This window comes from Protopterus annectens, chromosome 4.part1 (genome assembly GCF_019279795.1).
Source record: "Protopterus annectens isolate FY-2018-M chromosome 4.part1, PAN1.0, whole genome shotgun sequence".
In the NCBI taxonomy this organism is placed as follows: domain Eukaryota; kingdom Metazoa; phylum Chordata; order Ceratodontiformes; family Protopteridae; genus Protopterus; species Protopterus annectens.
In genome coordinates, this window is record NC_056734.1 from 759896953 (window position 1) to 759917889 (window position 20937).

Sequence of the window (20937 nt, forward strand, 5' to 3'; positions counted from 1 at the left end):
TGCTAGGTTAGTCTTTGGTAAGCGGTGTAATTATAATATGCCGTCGGATCCTCCGACGCCCGCTTCCACAAAGAAGTGCAAAGACAAATCCTTGAAACCTAGACAGGTTGATTCGTCCGTTTCGGACGCCGGTCCTGCAGAAGCTACAGTAGAGCAGGGGGATCCGGCTGAAGTTTCTGTTGAGTCTCAGGGGGAAACTTTGATTTTGCAGGATGTGGCCTCCCAGGAGTCAGGTCAGGCTGAAGGGGCTTCTCAAGTTACTGTTCTCCCTTCTATGCCTAAGGTGGTTAGGCCTTCTGCTTCTATTACTAAGGCTTCTTCTAAGGGCAGGTCTGTTTTGCCTTCCTCTGGTGTCCCTCCAGGTACTTCTGGGTCTGTGCCTAAAAAGCACATGCTTAAAATGGCAGAAGATTTGATTACTTTAATTAGAGGTTCTATGCCCCCTCCTGATAAGAGGCCCAGGGTGGAGCCAGAGTTGGAAGGTTTGGATCAGGCCTCTGCTGACTCAAAGTCTTCTGCTGAAGATATTCTAGATTTTCCTCCTTATTCGGATTCTGATGCAGAGGATTCCACTCCTTCTGCTTCTCCTACAGAGGATTTTTCATTTTCAGAAACTCTGCATTCCATGAGGGAGCATTTTAAGTGGGAAGGACAGGATTTCTGATTCAAGGAAGAGGCTTAGGGAATTCTTGTTTTTACCACAGCATAGACCCTTGGCTATACCTCCTGTTTTGGATGTTGTTCAAGATGTTTTCTCGGAGGCTTCCCTTAATCCAGATTCTTTGCCTCCTGCCAGTTAAACCGACAGATATTACAGGGTGCCTGAGGCTCACAAATATCTGTATAAGAGTCCTAGGGCGGACCCAGAAACTATTAGTCAGGGGCCTAAGGGTGTTAGAGCCTCTGTTGTAAAGAATCCGGTTCCTCTAGATAAGGAAGCTAGAGCTTTGGATAGATGGGGTAAGAAGGTGTATACCTCTTCTACTTTAGCAATGAGGGCTTTAAATTGCCAGTTTCATATGTTGAAGTATCAGAATTTCCTCCTTTCTCAGCTAAAATCTAAAGTGGATGCTTTGGCAGAGGGCATAGAGTGTAAAGAATTGCAGGATTTAGTACCTCTTACTGCTCCAGGCTATTGCCACTGCTGTTTTGCAAGGATCCTAACTACACCATAATCTCTTCTCATTTCCTCCTCCCTAGTTTAGCTATGGTATTCTACCCATTTAAGACTGCAGATGCATCCTTGAAGGACATAGTACAGTTTTGTACCTACCATAAATGTAGATGTCCGAGAGGAATGCATCTGCAGTCAGGATTACCCTCCTACCCCTCTGAGGTACTCCTAGGGTATTTGCCAATCTTCAGCTAGCTTGGGGGGGATCTATTATGGTGTATTTGTTTGTATATATGTACATACATGCTTATTTTATGTGTTTGCTCTCTACTATTTGGAAACTTTGGCATTTATCCAAATTTAGCCATCCAAGAGGGCACCTGGCATCTGGGGCAAGAAACACTGAGGAAAATGGCGTCGGCTGATGCCTTTATACCCGAATAACTGCCGCAATGACGTCGGGTGAAGTGCGACACCAGCCGAAGCCAGACCCAGACTTTGGAATCCGGCCGACCGAAGGGCTGCCTGACGACAGGACAACCCATTTGTAAAGACTGCAGATGCATTCCTCTCGGACATCTACATTTATGGTAGGTACAAAACTGTACTTTTTTCAGTCTTTGAGTTGTATGGGCATAGGGTGAGGGGACCTCTAGATTTAATTTGTGATGAGTGGGAAGGTGAGTGTGAACCCACAAGGAGTCTGTTGTGGCATATGTCCTATATCCTCAGGACAAGGCTTAGGGAACTCGTGGGTTTGGCCCAGGAGAACCTGGCAGAAGCCCAACAACAGAAAAAGGTGTGGTATGACAGAAATGCTCAAGTTCGAGAGTATGCTGTAGGGCAACAGGTAATGGTTCTCATTCCTGTCAGATGCAATAAGCTGCAAGGAGCTTGGAAGGGACCCTACAATGTGGTAAGAAAGGTAAGTGATGTTAACTACATGGTGGAACTGCTAGGCAGGAGGAAGGGGCACACATTGTACCATGTTAACATGATGAAAACCGTACCATGATAGGGAGGCCCTTGTGCTGAGTTTTTGCAGTGGTTTGCAGGATGAGTCTGAGGAAGATCTGGTGACCGATCTCCTCAGTGAGGCTTGGACTGACACCTCAGTGGAAGGGGTAGCAATGTAACAGCAGCTATCTTCTACCCAGGTTCAAGAAATCCAAGCAGTACTGTAGGGGTTTGAGGACATGTTCACAGGGAAACCAGGATGCACCCACCTAGTGCAGCACCAGGTGGATACAAAACCCCAAAGGCAGGCCCCCTTATAGGGTGCCTGAGAGTGTCAAACAGACTCTGAGGGAGGAGATATAGGAAATGTTGGAACTAGGGGTAATTCGAGTCCAACAGTCCCTGGGCCTTCCCAGAGGTGCTGGTGCCAGAGAAGGATGGCAGCACCAGGTTCTGCGTGGACTACAGAAAATTAGTCACACAGAGTCAGATACTTACCCCATGTGTAGGACAGATGAGGCCCTAGAGCAGCTGGGTGGGGCTAAGTATTTTACAACCATTAATCTTACCAAGGGTTATTGGCAGGTGCCCTTGACTCCCAGTGCTAGAGAGAAGTCAGCCTTTGTGAATCCTTTTGCCTTGTATGAGTTCACAAAGATGCCCTTTGGGATGGAAAAATACCCCAGTGACTTTCCAGAGTTGGTAGATCATATCCTAGCAGGAACAGGAGGGTTTGCCCCTGCTTACCTAGATGATATTGCCATCAACAGCCATTCCTGGAAGAGCACCTTCAGCATGTCAGGGAGGTGCTGGGCAGACTACAGAGGGCAGAATTGACCATTCAGCCCAGCAAATGTCAGGTGGGTTTGGCAGAGGTCTCCTACCTGGGACATAGAATGGGGAGTGGTAAGATCAGGACAGAACCCACCAACGTAGAAGCCATTCAGGCATGGCCTGCACCTGTTACCAAATAGCAGGTGAAGGCATTCTTAGGGACAGCAGGGTACTACAGAAAGTTTGTCCCCAGTTATAGTACCATAGCTGCTCCCCTCACAGAACCTGACAAGGAAAAACAAGCCAGATAAGGTAGTGTGGACCCCAGCATGTGAGCAGGCATTCCAGAAGCTTAAAGAAGCTTTGGGAGGACCACCTGTATTAGCCAGTCCAGATTACAGTAAAGAATTTGTTGTGCAGGTGGATGCTTTGAATCATGGGGTGGGGGCTGTACTTGGCCAGATTTCTTCAGAGGGAGAAGAGCACCCAGCAGTTTATCTCAGTTGTATGCTCCAACCCAGGGAGGAATGCTATGCCGCTTTAGAAAAAGAATGTCTAGCCATAGTGATGGCACAGCAGACACTTCAGCCTTATCTGTATGGAAGAAAATTCACTGTAGTTACAGACTACAATCTCCTAACATGGTTACACAGAGCCAGCCAGCAAAATGCCAAGTTGCTAAGATGGAGCCTAGGGTTGCAAGCCTATGATATGTCAGTGCAGCACTGCAGTGGGATTAGCAGTGCCAACGCATATGGGCTCTCAAGACAGAGAATGGGGTAAGGTATACCCGGATGGACCTAACCCTCTCAAGCAACGTTTCTCAAGGGTCACTTGAAAAACTAGCTTGTTCTCCAGGTGGGTGGGGGATATGTGAAGGCTGCCAGCCTAGCTAGATAGGATTTTGTAGATAATTGTCATTTGTAAGTATTAACCCCTAACCGGGAAAAGCCGAAAGACACAAACAAAATGTAAGCCACATGCTTGTTCTCTTAAATGTAAGAAAATGATGGTAAATGTTGAACTTCAAAAATGTAACCACATTGCACTCTGCTGGAGGAAAGCTGATAAGTCAAGGATTGTATAATTGTTTGATCTCAACACTCGGAGCCGAGATGTTTGAATGAAGGAATTCTTCCTATTGTTTTGAGACCAGAATTAATGGCTAGAATTTACATGTATAATGTCTTTTATTGCTCTGGCTTCCTGACCAGCTGCATGATCAAAAGGGCGGTTACACACTGAATTTCTGTTAGCCTGGGAAACAGAGAATAATGATGTAATCTGATTTGAGTCAGTGGTACTGTGTTATCAATTTAAGGACAGAGAGAGAGAATCAGAGCATTTTTTTTTTCTGGAAGTCACAACATCACCAGCACTGCCTTTCTCTGTATGCAAGTTTTTTTTAGAACTGTTTGCTCTTAGACTAGACTTCCTATTTCCTATCTATATCTATCTGTTTTCTGTATTGATGTCAGAACTTTTCTACTGTATTACTTTAAGCATTTCTCTGTGATCTCTGAACTCTTGACTAGCACTGTGTAGTAAGAATTATTGTCTTGTGTTCTTATTAAATGTTTTTAAACCTTTCAACTGTGGCTGTTTTATGTAGAGAGAATTTAAGCTCTAGAGTGCGTTGCATGTATATAGTGGTACTGTCCAAGCCACCCCAAATAAGGCTTGTTGTTCATCTCACTTACCATTTGGATAATAATATTGCACAGTAATAATTGGACACCCTTTGATAAGGGCCTTATTAGTAGCTGATGTTAGTGTTTGGTGACAAGTGGTACTACCGTATAGTCTCGGCAGAAGGGGCATAGCTGGAGAACCTGTGCCACCTTCCCCAGGAGTGTCTGTGTGTTTGTATATAACTCGTATCTCAAAGTGTGTGTGTGTGTGTGTCAGCCACTTGGGCAGGGACATGAAACATTGGTTTGACAGAGAGGGTGCTGGAGGTTTTAGCTTGACCACTAGGCTGAGATCTGGACCCTTTAGCTGTGCCAGTGGGAAGTCTTATTTGGGATCTGGAGAGAAAGGGAGAAACCAGCCCCAGACTGACTGTGATCTGTGTGTGCTCTTAAGGGAAATTGTACTTTACTGTGTGCGTATTTGTTATCCTTCCCAATGTGGACGCCCCCTCACTGGTGTTAGTTTTGAGGATTGAGGCTCCTTGATTTCTAGGCCAGTGCACGGGCATCACAGTACCATTTCTAACAGAGCTGGGTCAGATATGGCTTTGTACATCAAGCAGAGATTGCCTGTAAGTAGGCAATATGAGACCGAGAATAGTTGGAGTTTTTTTCAGACTGTCCATATAGGACAACTGTTTAAGGCCCAGTATTATCTTTGTGAGGTACTTCTGCGGCCTCTCCAGTTGTTGCAGGTGTCTAGTAAGGTACATGTCAAATGGGGCATTGTACTCAATTGGCTAATAAGGGAAGAGTAGAGGGAGACAATGACCTCTTTCTTCCTGGATGCAAAACCCTTAATAATGAGGTGTGCCACATAAAAGGACTTTCTGACCACAGTGGCAGTGTGGTGGTCAAAAGAGAGATTGCTGTCAATCCCTCCTTGAATGGAAACTCCACCTTAGAACTAAACAAAAAAATTTATTTTTTTTCACTCTGTTTTCTGAGCTATTTTAATACCTCAAAATCACTCTGAGTGCTTCTTATAGAATTTTAATGTTTTCTGGAAAATGGCCGTCAGTGGGGCTTGACATATCAACGTGATCTTATTTTTCTTCAAGCCTTTCTCTTTCCTATAATCCATTTCAAGTAGGCTTTATACGTGTCTATATGAGGCTTTATACGAGTACTTTGTCCATAATCTTGCCCCACTATGATGCCATCTCGCTCTCAGGTTAACTCTGATTCACCATATCCCTCAGATAAACGTCCCGCAACCCTCCCGATTGGCGGATTGTAATCATCCATCCATCCTGCAAATATTCCTGAAACATTTCCTCCTGAAACAGCATCTTCGAATCCTTTAATTCAGACCTTGGCTCCAATTTCTCCTTAATTATCTGCTACTGTCCATCCTCACTCCTTGCTCTTGCCTCGTACTGTAAAACAATGGACTCTTTCGGCTCCCATACAATTTCTTTATCTTCTATCACAGCCGATTTACTGAACATCATCTTCTCACCATCACCACTCACCAAGTTTCTTACTGCTTTTCTGAGTTGCCTCTATGCCCAGACTGAAACCAGGAAGTGTAACCACAAGCAGCATCCCCATACGTAAAAGAGTAGGGGAAGTGCTCTGATACTCTGGCCAAATTTCCCCTAGAAGGATAAATACCACCTCAGACCTCCCCCGAAAAGAGGGTACTAGCCCTAGTGGGACTAACCCAGTTAACAAAGAATACATAAATAAATAAGTACATCTGTTTCTTTGCTGATAAGATTCTAGAGCAGCCACTACAGATGTAACATGTATCTTGTGCTCTTTAACAAAGCAAAGCACCCTTCGCTCCTTCTGAGTGTCATTCCTATAATTATTCATTCTGTAGTAACTGCTCTGTATCCTTGTCATCATCACAGGGAACTAGAAACCAGGCCTGGCAAACACTGGGCATATGGTCAGGTGCGAGTCCTGACCGAGGTCAATCCATTTAGGGATACACATGCTAATGCATACATAAAGCATACCTGCAGGATGTTAGTAGGTCTCCTCTTCACTTGACATTTTTCCTGTGGGATGGGGGCAAAAACTGAGGCACATCGTAGAAACTCATGTAAACACACTAAGGGCATGCTGACTCCAGACAGTTGAAGCACTACCTGGGACCCAAACTAGAAAACTGAGCCTTGTGGGGTTGCAATGCTAGTTGTTGCACCACTTTGCCACCTACTGGCATCACTAAGAAGGCAACTTAATGTATGATTTTCTAATACAGTGCTGTGTACTCTTGTACCATACATATTTTTGTTAACACAACAGTACTTAAAATTTTGTCACTATTGCAAGTATTGTGAAAAGATGGAGAAGCCCACCTACACTATTTTCCCCATTCTCATGGCATCGCTTTCTAACATAGCCTGCTATTAAACTTCCTATATCATACACAAGGAAATGTCCCCCAGCTTGTTAACTGTGCAGTTTCCTGCTACCAAAGCACCCCCTTATCACAGTTCTGTCAGATTTACAATCCTACCCCCTCCAAGTATGTTACCCCATCATGTATCATTAGCATTTTTATTCCTTAAAAAATCTCTGCTACATTTTGTATCGAAATCACCTAACCTAACCCTTTATGTAACACTGTGTCATAACCCAGGAACCATCTTCGCAAATTTTCTGGTAAGTTCCGACATACTTTGAGAGAGAATGTACTGCATCACATTTACCACTGTAAATCCAGTAGTCATTTTAAGATCCCTTGATAGGAATAATGAAGTGAGATGTGCAAACTGAGCATATTTGTTTATTTTTTGTTTCTGGGCATGAAATGTGACACAATTTTAAACATTTTTTTTCATGATGACTTAACTTAAAATGTTTCCAGCAAGCAGGTAAGTAGTTTTCCTGTCAGACAGAATCTCATTACTTGCTGCTAGCTCAGGTATTGCTCTTTCTTCACACTAAACGCATTCCACATCTTTACCAAGCATTGGAGGCTAGACATTTAAATACAGATCACACAGATTTTAGCAGGTCTTTTACTTAAAACGATTGTACTGATAATTTGTATTAATTGTATTTGCTGCCATCTGGTGGTTCTTGACCACACTGGTTTTAAAGTTGCATTTTGTCTTGGTGTCATAGTAGATTCAGGTTTCCTTGTATTTGTGCATGCATGATCAGTGTACAGTTGTTAAAAATGGTTTTAGTATTTGTTACTAGACACCTTAGTACCATGCTTTTAGGCTTCACCCCTTCATTATATACCGATATACCGCAGTCAAAACATTTATCCGCTGTATCATACCTGTGTGCTCACATTCTCCAGTAATTCTGATCGCTGATACTTTTCTCATAATTAAAGTATTTCACCTTCCCAGCATTGCTTTATACCCAAACCCAGTTCTCCTTTTCATTTTTTGTTAAGTTTTCAACATGCTTCCCAGACTCTCTTCTCTTATTTAACGTGCATCAGGAGTTTCTGCTGGCTGCCAATACTATTTTGTGTGGTAAGGATGAATCTGTAATAATGTCCTTTGTTCATTAGACTTTTTATAGCCATGATCTGAGCTACCAGGGAAGTGGTAAGTACAATGTATTAATGTCACCGATTGACCAGTATGCTTTTGGTAGGGAGGTGGAAAGAAACTGGATGGCCTTTCACAATTTGTAATAAAATTACCTGAGAACTTTTTACTTTTTATCTCATTAATCAGTCTGTGTTTACCTAGGTGGCATCTGGGTTAATTTACTGACCAAGTTAACAAATATAACATAAGGAGATGGGCAAAAAAAATGCAGATGTGGACAATGTGCAAACTCCATGCAGATGGTGGCCAGAGGTTGGGACTGAACCTCAATACCTTGGGGCTGTGAGGTTTTGTTGATGCTGAATTTAATTCAAGCCTTGCGACTACAGTCCATGTGAAGACCTGTAGTGTCAGAAAAAAAAATATTCCAGCTCAGAAGCTTTGCTGGAGTTGCACAAAATCATCAGTTGTGAGCATTGTTGAAATGGGGCTTAAAGGTTTTAACCAGCCATCCCATTGACTGCACCAACTTTGGTTAGTTCTTAGATCTGATATGCTTGGCTGGCTCGAGATGATGGGAGGGTTCCGATTAATATCAAATAATGTTATGTTTAGGCTTTTATGGGAATCTCAGAAAAGGATTCCAATTACAAATATGAAAAGTAAGAATTTCCTTAGTTTGTATTCTTTTCCTGCCAGTGTGATCCTTGTTCAGCATACTTTAGGAGTTCTATTTCTTCATATGAACATATACCATCTTACAAGGTGATTTTGGGTACTTTGATTTTATTAGGTGATTCTACTGTTCACTGTTTTAGCAAACTAAGTTAATCTTTAAAATACTTACCAGACATAACCTAAGATGGCTTTTTCAGTTCTATAAGGACATAATTTAAGAATAGGCAGTTGCTCCGCACTTGATTGGATCTTTTCTACTCAGCTTGGTAAAATGTCATTTACTTACATTATAGATTCATTTCACTAATTGCTGATCTTTTTAAAAAGAAAGTCCCAAAGTATTGTCTTCAGATCTTTTTAACTGCATGTTGAAATTAACCATGGCCATATCCCGTGTATACAACTTCACTGCATATCATAAATGGCTACCCTATGTACCTCACATCAGTCTTTCCAACAGTGTGTTACTCCTTGCCTCTTGTGTATGATCTTTAGGGTCCTTGCATTTTGGAAGAATAGGAAGTAGAAGCTATTATGAAGGAAGACCATTGCCCTGTTAACATAATGACCCTAAACACTCAGGGATGGATGAAGAACCTGAAAGTCTACAGCTTGTTAACTGAAATTAAAATTGCAAAGACTGATGCTGCCGAATAAAACAATATGGGAATTTCAGTAGTCCAAAGTTGTTTTTAAAACAAATCTGTGCAATGCCAATACGTATTTCATCATACTTGATTTTCCTTGTAGTCAGAAAAGTGGTAATTCATACTTTAGATCTTTGTCTGGTGCTTTTATAGCAGTTCTTTGAACATAAACTTATCTGTGTTGTAACACGTTGGTACAAAGAAGTTATACATTCCTTTCTGACATTGCCAAGCCTTTAGTATTTTCCAGCTTTTAGAACAGTTTTTTAAACAGTTGCAGTATGTACATTACAGAGGTTAGGCTAGATTTTTTTCCACTTTTCTAAAAAAGCTGTTCTTAAATTTAGCTTTCTTCAAACCTAATTCAGGTCCTTTGGAGGTTGGCTATTATCCCTCTCCCTCAGAGACAAAAACGCATCTTTTACATAACTCCAAATGTACTTCTTTGTTCATTGTTGCAAAGGGTCTAGAAACTGTTATTTTTAAATAGCTCAACAAATATTTTAGCCCTTCTCTGCTGTGATGGCATCTGTTAAAACCAGACTACTCTGTTACTGCTTTATGTGCACTTATAAATATGTTTTGTAGGACTCCTTATCTTAGATAGTGGCCCACTGTCAATGTATTTGTAGACCTCACAAATGCCTTTAATGCTATATGTTCTACTCCTTTAGTTTGTTTTTTTAATGTCTTTAAGACAGAGACAAACATACATTTATATAAAAGAAAACAATCCATATTAACATGATCCTAGTCACCAACGTTATACATCACATGTATTTTTGTTGTATAACTATCAGCAATCCAACAGGTCATGTCATTCCTCCTCAGAAACATTATTCTAAATGTATTGTTCCCACAATTTATTTTTTCTATGTAATTTGCTACTATCCTTTTCTAAAGATCCCACTTGCAGTTTTTTTTCTCTCTATCACAATATTCAGTAGTCCAGGTACAGTTGGTTTAGACATGATTTCCATTTCCTTGTAATTGCCTGTTTGGCCATCACCGGAATTAAACTTGGTAAGGTCTTACTATGTCCAGCCAATTCAGATCTTGTATCCCAGCTCAAAAAATTCCATTTCCTTAGTTACACCCATTTGCTGACATAATATGTCTGTGTGTTCTGTAGGGAATTTTTGAAGTCTGCTAAATCATTACACTCCCAAAAACGTCTGTTCCCAATTCTTTCTTCCCTATTACACCCCCAGCATTTATCATCATCTTTTTCTTAATACATTTTCTACATACAGCTTTGACAATCACACTGTTTCCTGCTTCTTCTAGCTTTTTGAGTATCTTTCATTGCAAAAATTCAGCTCGGGACATGGAAGAACCATAAAGGCTTTTGTGGTCCTTGAACTGTATGTTTACTATTTTTGGACTAAAGTAATGGTAGTAAATAATCCCCTCAGCCCAGCTCTGTGGACCATGCAACTTCACTAAAGCCCATACTATATCCCTGTCCTGTCTAAATCTATCCAGAGTTTTGATGTCACCAAAATTAAAACAAGTCTATCTTTGTCTTTGTATTTGCTTTCTTGGCTGGTGAGTGCTGAGGAGGGCGAGCAGTTTTGGCATGGCTGAGACGAGAAGTTCAAACCAGGGGACAGCGAGGATAGCAGCTATAGCAAGCATCTTCGCAGACTGCAAAGCAGAAAAGGCAAGATTTAGCCTTTTGTATTGCTTCTGCACGACATCAATGCACATAAAAAAGTAATTGTGAATTACAGAGTGGAAGAAAACGGCCTTATTTGCATAAGATAGTTGCAGAATTTTCAGTCAGTCCTCATTTATGTCATCAGCACCTCATTTGCTTTAAGTCCTTGCAAACTACATTACAGTTTTTGTGCTTAGGTGTGGACCGCACAAATTCCTGATATGCTTAAGTGCAAACCCTATAAATACCATCCTAGGTGTTGGATATCAAGCACAGGGAAGAAGGGAGCATGTTTTGCTATTCCTGGAGAATATGTGGAATAAAACTGACATTTGTTTTATGCTTATAGAGACGCATTAAATATGCCCAAAGCATTATAATGTCAGGAATGTGAGGAGAATGAATGCAATACATTAAATAAAATTCACTATAGTCTGAAATATTTGGGAGGGTAGATGTAAGGAACTATTATTTAATAAATAATGGAATGAAGTGGAAATTGTTCAATTGTTATTACTTAATAGATTACTAAATAGTAAGTTATTTAGCACCAGTTAGGACAAGAAGGGTAAAAGCTAATACAGTACCATGGCTGACAGACAAAAGAGACCGTGCTGCAAAGAGATAAAGCATGGAAAGAATGGTATAAGAATAAAACACAACATGCTTATCAACATTTTGGGTATCTCAGAAACTGTACCAAGATCCTTGTCAAATTTGGCAAGAAATCATACTGCATTAATCTCTATCAAAAGCACCAAGACAACTTTAAGCTTGTTTGGTCCTTTCTAAATAAACTGTCATACCCTAGCCATACCACTAGACCCTGTCCTACTTCAAATGAGTCCATTGCCACTCATTTCAACACTCATTTTATACAGTCAGTTGGATCATTAATCAGTGACCACCTCACTTCACCCCTCCAACTTCTTTCTGTTCTGGAAATCAACACACTGTCTTTTAGTTTTCAGCTTGTCCCAACATCAACCATAAAAATTTACTAGCCAAATTAACAAGCAACAACCTCAGCTGATGATTACCTTCCCAATGAGTTCCTCAAAGTAGGTGAAGCACTAGCCTGCTCCTGTCTCCATTCTGATCAACTGGTCAGTAACTGAAAACTATGTCCCATCCACCTGAAAAAATCCATCGCTATACCCCTTCACAAAGAAAGTACTTTGACAGAGTTAACAGGATAGAAGTAGGTCTATAGTTTATCACCCCTCTTAAAAGTCTTTGAGAAATGTATTCGCTCTCAGCATATGAAACGTATAACCAAGCACAATCTACTGTCATACCCAGCATGATTTCAGGCCCATCCACACTACTGTTAGAGCCCTCCTCAACTTCATCAATGTAACAAACCAATACAGAAATGAGGTCAACCTTGTTTCTTCACTTTTCCTTGACCTTTCCAAAGCGTTTGACACAGTGTCCCACCAAAAGCTCCTCTCTGAAGTTGCAACTCTAGGTGTCACTTACCCCACTCTCTCTTGGTTTCACAGTTATTTATGCAATCATTAGCAGGTAACTAAATTGGTTGAAATGCTGAAAGGTTTTGTTGCAGTCCCTGGTGTTCACCAAGGATCAGTACTTTCCCCCTTGCATTTAATATTTTCATAAATAAACTTCATACCGCTACAACACTTGCCACTCTTACTATACACTGACATTTCTACCCTTATCTTCTCTGCCCCATTCATAACAAAATTACAGAAACTCACTCAAAACTTTCACTGACATTGAAATATGGCTAAATAAAATTCTGACTTGCTGCTTAATGCCAAAAAGACAAAGCTTATGGTATTTACTCAAAAACACCACGTTAACCAGAAACACATTTCATATTACCTCAAAACACAAAAATAGAAACCTTAAGCCAAACTAAACTACTCATAATAGATGTCAACCTGAGATATGACCAGCACATACTTTGTTACACAAAGAAATCTCGCCAAAAACTCAGCACCCTCTATATGGCCAAACAATACCTGACAGATGAGCAAGGATTACCTTAGCAGCAACATACCTCCTTCCTTCTCTGTTGTATGCTTTCTGTATTCTTACAAATATCAGCACTGGATATAAAACTAAGCTAGCCTCCGGCTACTACAAAATAGCTACATTTGCAACCAACCAACCTTATAAAGCACACAATTGGCTTGAACTGACAAACCAGTTGACATACTCGCAGCTAATCATTGCCCACAACCTATTGTACTCTCCAGACAAATGCTAAGCATTACAAAATACTCTGCTGTACTGTTCAACCACTAGATATCTGTCTAATAGTAAACTCTCTAACAATGTATCAGTAAGGCGCTCAACACTGCTGGGGATTCTCTCTACTCCTGTTGTGTGATAACTCTGGAATGAAATCCCCATGCAGTTAAAACAGATAGAAAATTTAAACAGTTTCAAAACTTTACTTAAACAGCACCTATGCCAACGATGGCTCTGTTTGTTCTGCTCACCAGGCTAGCTTTATTCAGATTACTTTTCTCCAAGTCTTATAGCCACTTTACTTACCAGTCTTGTGCCTTATCGCTCCTCCTCAGACTGCAGTAATTTCCTAAACTCCTACTCTTCCTTTGTCTCACACCCCACCACTAACTACAATTCCTCCTCTGTCCATTTATCTTCCTGTTCATTAACATAATTTCTCCTTTCATATCCTTTATCAGGTTTTAAGCTATTTGTCTGTCTGTGAATTATTACTAACCTAAAGAACACCTCAGTTTGATCTTTTCCCTGCAACCATCATGCTGTAAATACATACTGTTATTGTATTTTATTTTTCTGTTTGATAATCAGCCAGTTTATGTTAATATAATGCTGTGTTTATGTAACAAATTCTTAAAAATCATGTAAACAAACTCGTATACAGATGTTTTACCCTGGAGTTATAAATGTGCATTATATTTGATTTAAATGTGCAGCTTTTCTCACCAGGCCTCTGCTGAAAACGGGTTTTACCCTGTCAGACTTTTCCTGATCAACAAAGACTACTTCTTTCGGATGTTCCCATTAGGGGTCACCACAGCGAATCATATGTTTCTATTTCTTCATGTCCTCTGCATCTTGCTTTGTCAACACCAACCACCTGCATGTCCTCTTTCACCACAAATAACCCAAATTTTATACTTCTAATAGTTAATTGATGGCAGAATGGGTAAGGCGGTTGAAAAATATTTTCTTTTGCCTATTATTGTTTCTTACTGATTTATAGTTGACATCAGTGAAAAAAAGTAATTTATACCATTTAATTTTTAAGCTGCATGTTTAAAAACAAAAAAATTCCCCTACTCTTTTCAACAAGTGTCATTGGATCTTTTAGGTTCACTTGAACCATCATCAACTGAGGTTGACGAGACCTCTGCTTAACATCTAATTCAAAGGATGACAGACTCAGAGGTGCAGCCCCCCCTCATGTTGTACTGCAGTCTCAGTACTGGGAAAGGAATCCAATCACGTGATGTGGGAATGCATCCCACAATTTTTTGATCTTTCAGCAGCAAAGGTGACTTGGCTACCTGCTGAGCTGCTGACATTGAAAGTTTATAATGATAATTTTGATTTATTACTTACTATTTGTAGCTTGTATGTTGTATTGTAATTGCTTCTCCTTAAAGTGTTTTTCATTGATTCTTTAACTGCTTTGCAAATGTCGTGAATGCTGTCCCACTATGTTTTTAATATTTTTTTTGTATTAGTTTATTCCCTTAGTGGTATAATTTATGCTTTTTCACATTTCATATGTGAAAATCCCATTAGGAAATTAGTAATGGTGTGGTCATTTCCTTCATGGTGAGCACCTTGAAATAAAAATGTTAAAAATAACAAACGGATATGGTCTACATGAGTTTTATGGATCTAAAGAAATGTGATTACATATTCTGGAATGCCCTGCAGGAGGTGCTGTAGCAATACAGGATCTCAAAGCTTCTTTTTGTGCCACTTGGTCCTTCTGTTTGTAGGATTAGACTTGTCTGCACCTTCTCAGTGTTAAATCATTTGCATTCAAGGCATACCTCCCAACCGTTCCGAATTACTCGGTTTTTACTGAGTTTTGGGGTCCAAATGAAGGGGTGCCATGATTCCCGAGTGGCACCCCTTCATTTCCGATTTTTCTTTGATTTTTTTTTAAATTTTTGCGCTGTCGGAGCTGATGTCATCAAGTGTGCTATGACGTCAGCTCCGTCAGGCTACCAGCCAGTCGGAATTGAGCTCAAAGAGCTCACATCATCATTTCCGGCTGGCTGACTTAAGTTGTAAAATGGCGGGAAGGAAGCACTTGTGTAGAGCAGTTCACCAAGCCGAAACGGTTTCTGAGAGAATGGCAGCAACAAAACGCTTGTACAGAGCAGTTCGCCAAGCCGGTAGCAACCTTTGTGGATTAAGAAACGGAGATATGGCAGGAACGAACGAAACTAATTAATGGCAGCAATGAAACGCTTGTGCAGAGCAGTTCGCCGAGCCAGTAGCAACCTTTGTCGATTAATGGCAGCAGCAACTGAGATATGGCAGCACAGAAACAGAGGGATTAATGGCAGCAACTGAAACGGAGATATTCCAGCAACGGTAAGGTGTGTGTGTGAGGGATTAATGGCAGCAACTGAAACGGAGATATGCCAGCAACGGTAAGGTGTGTGTTTGTGTGACAGACTGCTACTGCACTTATAGATGGGACCATTTTGTAGTATTATGTGCTGCTGCATTTATAGATGAGACATTTCCGTTGTTGAATTATGTACTACTGCATTTATGGATGAGATGAGACCAGCTAGCTGAAGTTTACTTTGAATTGCATTGCTGCATTTATTGTTCCGCTCTTTCTGGTCACACACACAATTGCAAGGATTTGAATCAAATTATTGCTGCATATTTGAACTTGAAGTAGTGCGTGTGCCTTTATTGATATATAGAACAGGACCATTCTGTTAGTATTTATTTAACTTGGATTAGTGTGTGTGCATTTACTGCTATACAAAACAGGACACTTTCTGATCATTGAATTAAGGCTTCCGGTGTGTAGAAAATGGGATAATTAATAACTAGGTTAGAAAAATAGAGAAAAGTCATCGGAGAGATTTTTGTTTGAATGTGCTTTATTTTAAGATAGTGCAACAGCTTTTACAAATACACTAATTAATGAAATATAAATGCAGTTGCCAGTTGTACAATGTGATATAATCCACAGGATCAATTTTATAGGGTTCTCTTTTGCTACTCTTGCAAATAAGCAATTTGCCTAAGATAGTTCAAGTTTCTACATGAAAACAGAACACATGTATTGATTATAAACACGTCTTACTATTCTATGTTGTAGTTTGCTAAGAAAGTGCAAACAATTTATGTAAGAGATAAAAAAACAACTTGACTGTATGCAGTATTATTTTCTTCAGATTGACTTATTACATAAAAGCAAGTCATCCAGTGTTAGTGGCACCTGATTTACACAATACAAAACTACTTACCTGTTATGTAAACGAGTTTTGTAGTTGATTTTGGACAGAAATATGATGTATACAGGATGATTACTGCCATACATCGCTTTCATGCCTCTCAACCTGTTAACAGTAGAAATCTGGACAAAGCCAAAAATAATATGGGGACAGAGGCCCCAAAATATGGACAGATTTTAAATATTGCTCTTGTAAACTTAGCTAGAACAAAAGGCTTTCTGTTACCATGTATTTTCTGAAATATATGAAGTGTAAAACTCAACTGTAGGCTATTATTTAGTGAATTCAGTCCTCATTGGTTTGCCAGAAAACCACACATTTTATGAGGAACAGACCAAAAATATGCAGCAAAAATCGGGACATTCCCAGCTCAAATAGTATCTGTTTGAACAACACAAATTCTGATGCTAGAACACAGGACATGTCACTTAAAAAGAATTCTTCATTGGTAGCACAACATTTTATTCTAGCAACTTTACAAAATTATGCAAGCAATGTTTAAAATGTGTCCCCCTGGTTTTTGACCTTTTGTCCCCTCCCCCCAAGAAAATGAAATTGAAAATAAGTGCGAGACGCTGTGTAAGATGCCTATGGCTTACACTACTGTCATTCTATTTATAGTGTGGGTGTGGAAGCAGACTTTTATGATGCAAAAGTTCTGAATTGTGCAGTTTTGTCATTGGTTCATGTGTTTTGTTTCGTTGCCTACAGTACAGATTACTGGTAAAATGTTCAAACAATAAATTTCAAATGCGCTCTAACATGTGTGTTGTATTATACAAGGAATATAATTTAATAAAGTCAGAAAGGTGTATAAAGAAAAGAACACATGTATGTTTCTTGTTTTGTGTGCAAGGGGCCAATGATTTGAAAACAGCCCAAAGGTAATCTTTATCCACCACTGGTCAGATGCATTTTCTTTGGATGTGGTGTGGGTTTCAATGCTGTTTCAATGAATGCGAGTTTCAAGGGCAAAGTTTAATGTCAAGCCTATTTTCATTGTGAGACAGTATTGCTTTGTTTACCAGATGATGTCTTTTAGTGTTTCTGCATTGTTGTGCTGTAAAATGTAAAAATAAAATTCAAATCATTGTAGAAGTAAAGCAGTATGCATACATTAGTGTTTATGGTAAATGGGGCATAATAGCCAGGTAACAGGACACTGGAATGGCTGCAGAGAGACTCTGGTGCCATGTTTTGGTTGTCTGTTCTTCAATTTACGTTTGAAAGTTGGTATCCCACAATTACATTGGAGTGGGTGGGGTTACATAATTATGTATGCAAATTAGATTTTAATCAGCGTACAGATTTGTACCTATTTTTCAAGGGCCTTGTCCAGATTTTTGATGTTTCCAGGTCGAGAGGTATGATTCAAGGCAGACATATACTCCACACTTTTTCCATCTTTTTGTCATTTTTATGGACAAGATTTAAAAGAGCAGTTGAGATTTGGAGACTTTACTGACTGGTGATTTTTTTTAATGCACAGAAATGAGACCTGATTGGCTGGGGCAGGTGGGAAGGGTGTGTCATGCATTTTGGCAGTGTTTTATTGCTCTTCACTGGAAGATCTGAGGAGTTTACTGGTTTATAGTAACGGCCCAGGGAGTTGGTGGAACCAGTTAAGCTTCTGGGACTTGGTAATCTGGATAGATGTTGGAGAATAATCTAAAGAGTAATCTTGAGGTGGTTTGGGTATCTTGTGAGGCTTTCTGTCAGGGTGCCTACCTTGGAAGTTGTACTAAACACATCCTCCAGTAGGAATGACCTGGGGAAGAACTGTTGTGTATTGGAGAGACTGTATTTGTCAACTCACTTGAGGAATTCCATAGGATCAGCTAGGCAACCGGCATTTTCTTTTCAGTTTACAATTGATACAGACTTCAACAGGAAGAAAGGTTCAGGAAAAGTGTGTGTGTCTGTGTGTGTCTGTGTGTGTCTGTGTGTGTCTGTGTGTGTCTGTGTGTGTCTGTGTGTGTCTGTGTGTGTCTGTGTGTGTCTGTGTGTGTGTGTGTGTGTCTGTGTCTGTATTGAAGCAAACAAACCAAAGATGATGAAAATGTAGTGCACAGAAACAGTTGGCTAGGGACTGTCAAGAATTTTCAACTATTTCTTTGAGTACATGACTCTGGGGTCCTGTACTCTTATCTGCTTTGAAGGTTACTTTACAGATCTTTAAATTCCACCAATTTGTAGGTGTGCTTTTAACAACCCTGTTCAATGTTAACTGGAAAATGTGACACAAATTATTTGAATAATGCATTCTGAGTACAGAGCTTTTTCTAGTGTCTGTCTTTCTGTATGTTGTTGCTTCCTAATGCCCCCCACCTTGTTTTACAGATTACATGTAGTGACATAACAGGAAGACTTGCTAAGTCAAAACACAATGAGCAGTTACTGGGGTCTAAACAAGCACGGCAGATCACAATACTGCAGACACTTCTTAGCGGACAATGGTACATTTCATGGTAAGTGCAGTTTTATTATTCTTAAGCTATCAATTTAAGTTTTGACTTCAGTGGCATTATTAAAAATGCTTTAGATTAAATGTACTCAAAATTAAGCTTTAGTGAAGATTCTAGCATTCATTATTTTATTCAGATTAAGAGAGAGGGTTTATGAGCACCTTAGAAGTATCAACTTGCAGAAAGAAGAAAATGCTCTTGCAAGACACGTACTGTCTCATCCTAACCATAAATTTCGATTTAAAGTAATTGACCAAGTTAGGCAGGATGTGAGGGGGAGGGGTCCTTTTGGTCTGTTGTTAGAGAAAATGGAGCTATTGTGGCAAATTAAGCTCAATGCGTACATGAACCCAGGTTTAAATGAAAAGTGTTCTTTAATGTGTTTATTAAAGCTTAAAAGTCTGGACAGATGATTCATATTTAGGTTTTTCATCATTAAATAATTTCAGAAAATCATTGATAGTTGCAATTAAATGTATTGGAGTGCACATGTTCTATTGTTTAGGTGATCTATTTATTCATTTCGCTTTGGAGTTTATGAAATACATAGAGTTAAATGTATGCATTTAGCATGTATAGATTTGGTGAGTTCATATATTTAGCTATTGAATGCAGGTTAGACGTCTTTCATGGTTTATGTTTAATACACATTTTTCATATATTTTTAATACATTTTTAATAAATTTGTAATATGTTAAGTAATATATATTTGAATAATACGACCGTACAAGTTCATTATGTTGTATGTATTTTGAACTGTACTTTGTTGGTTTTTATGTCAGCTTTGATTGATTGAAGCACGGTTGTGGCTGTTCATAAATGTGTAACAAAGTTAGGTCATTTTTATTCATTTTAATATAACATGGTTTAAAGTTTTTTTAAGAGTGTATATCTTTAAGAATGATCAGCGTCATTAAAGTATTAGACAGAGAATTTATATATAGATGTTTGAATTTTAACTGACATCGTTTTGCTTTTTTTCGGATGAAGTCTAGCCATTTGGGTTAGACGAAAAACGTGTTTATTGAGCGTTTAAAATAAATATAGCATCCTCCAAGAGTTACGGCTTTTAGCGGCTTTTTGTAATAGTTCATTATTTTGTCTTGGAAAGGAACATTATAACTTTGTATGATGGGACTTGTTTTCTTCCACATTCCTGAGACTGATGTTCTTATTAGGCAGTTTATTTTATGTATCCTTGGTTGTAGCACTCCCTTATCTGATGTCCTTTGCTTTGCAATGTCTGCATGGGCTAGTCTATGAAGGAAGTGCACAGGATTTCAAAACCTGTGTGAGACTATCCTCTCTTTCTTGCTTGCATAATCTTTTGCCCCAGGGGTACTTTACCAGAGATCAAACACTATTCTCAGTGGTGGTATTTCAAAGTCATCCATTTCTTGCAGTTTCTGTTGCAGAGTTGGTCAGTTTGCCAATGGCAGTGTCAGTGAGTGCCATTCCTCTGAATCAATATAGCTGAAAACCACTTTCAGTGATGACTGAGGTTGCATTTTTCCCCTCTGTTGTGTGAGCATGGAATTTGTTTGTATCTGTACATACATATATACTTACATACATGTATATATAAATAGATATAGAAATAAATATATCTTGGAGGTTGGAGGCTCATCTACCTACCACAAAGCACTTGTTTTGTTATTGCCGAAAGTATTTTTTGGCAACATTGATCTACACTAATGGCCCTCAGTGAAACTGCTGTCAGTGACTTGACTTAAATGCATTGCCTTACTTGCACGGAAAACTTCATCTTTCAGTTTCACAGATTTTATTGCATTGCTTAAGGCACATTGAAAGGGAAATTAGTGACAGTTTTCAAAATTCTTATTGTTTTATTTGATCAGGTTTTTTCTTTATAGTTAAAATGTAGGTCCATGCAGTTTAGAATGATTGTGTCTGTGTTGTGGTTTTGGGGACATTGTTGAAATTACCGGGCACTTTGTGGTATTACTTTTACATCAGTTGCTCCTTTCATATTGCTGTTTTGTAAAAGGGATAGAT

The 20937-nt window shown here is 39.4% G+C and overlaps 1 protein-coding gene across 1 annotated transcript in view; it reads left to right on the top strand.

Moving 5' to 3' along the window:
* Positions 1-20937, top strand: part of PLCH1 (phospholipase C eta 1) — a 3453772-nt gene that overhangs the window by 420946 nt on the left and 3011889 nt on the right. The window contains exon 2 of the mRNA XM_044070508.1: positions 18797-18924. Within this exon, the coding sequence (XP_043926443.1) occupies positions 18843-18924 (82 nt within the window). The 5' untranslated portion in view covers positions 18797-18842. The remainder of the gene's footprint in view (positions 1-18796; positions 18925-20937) is intronic.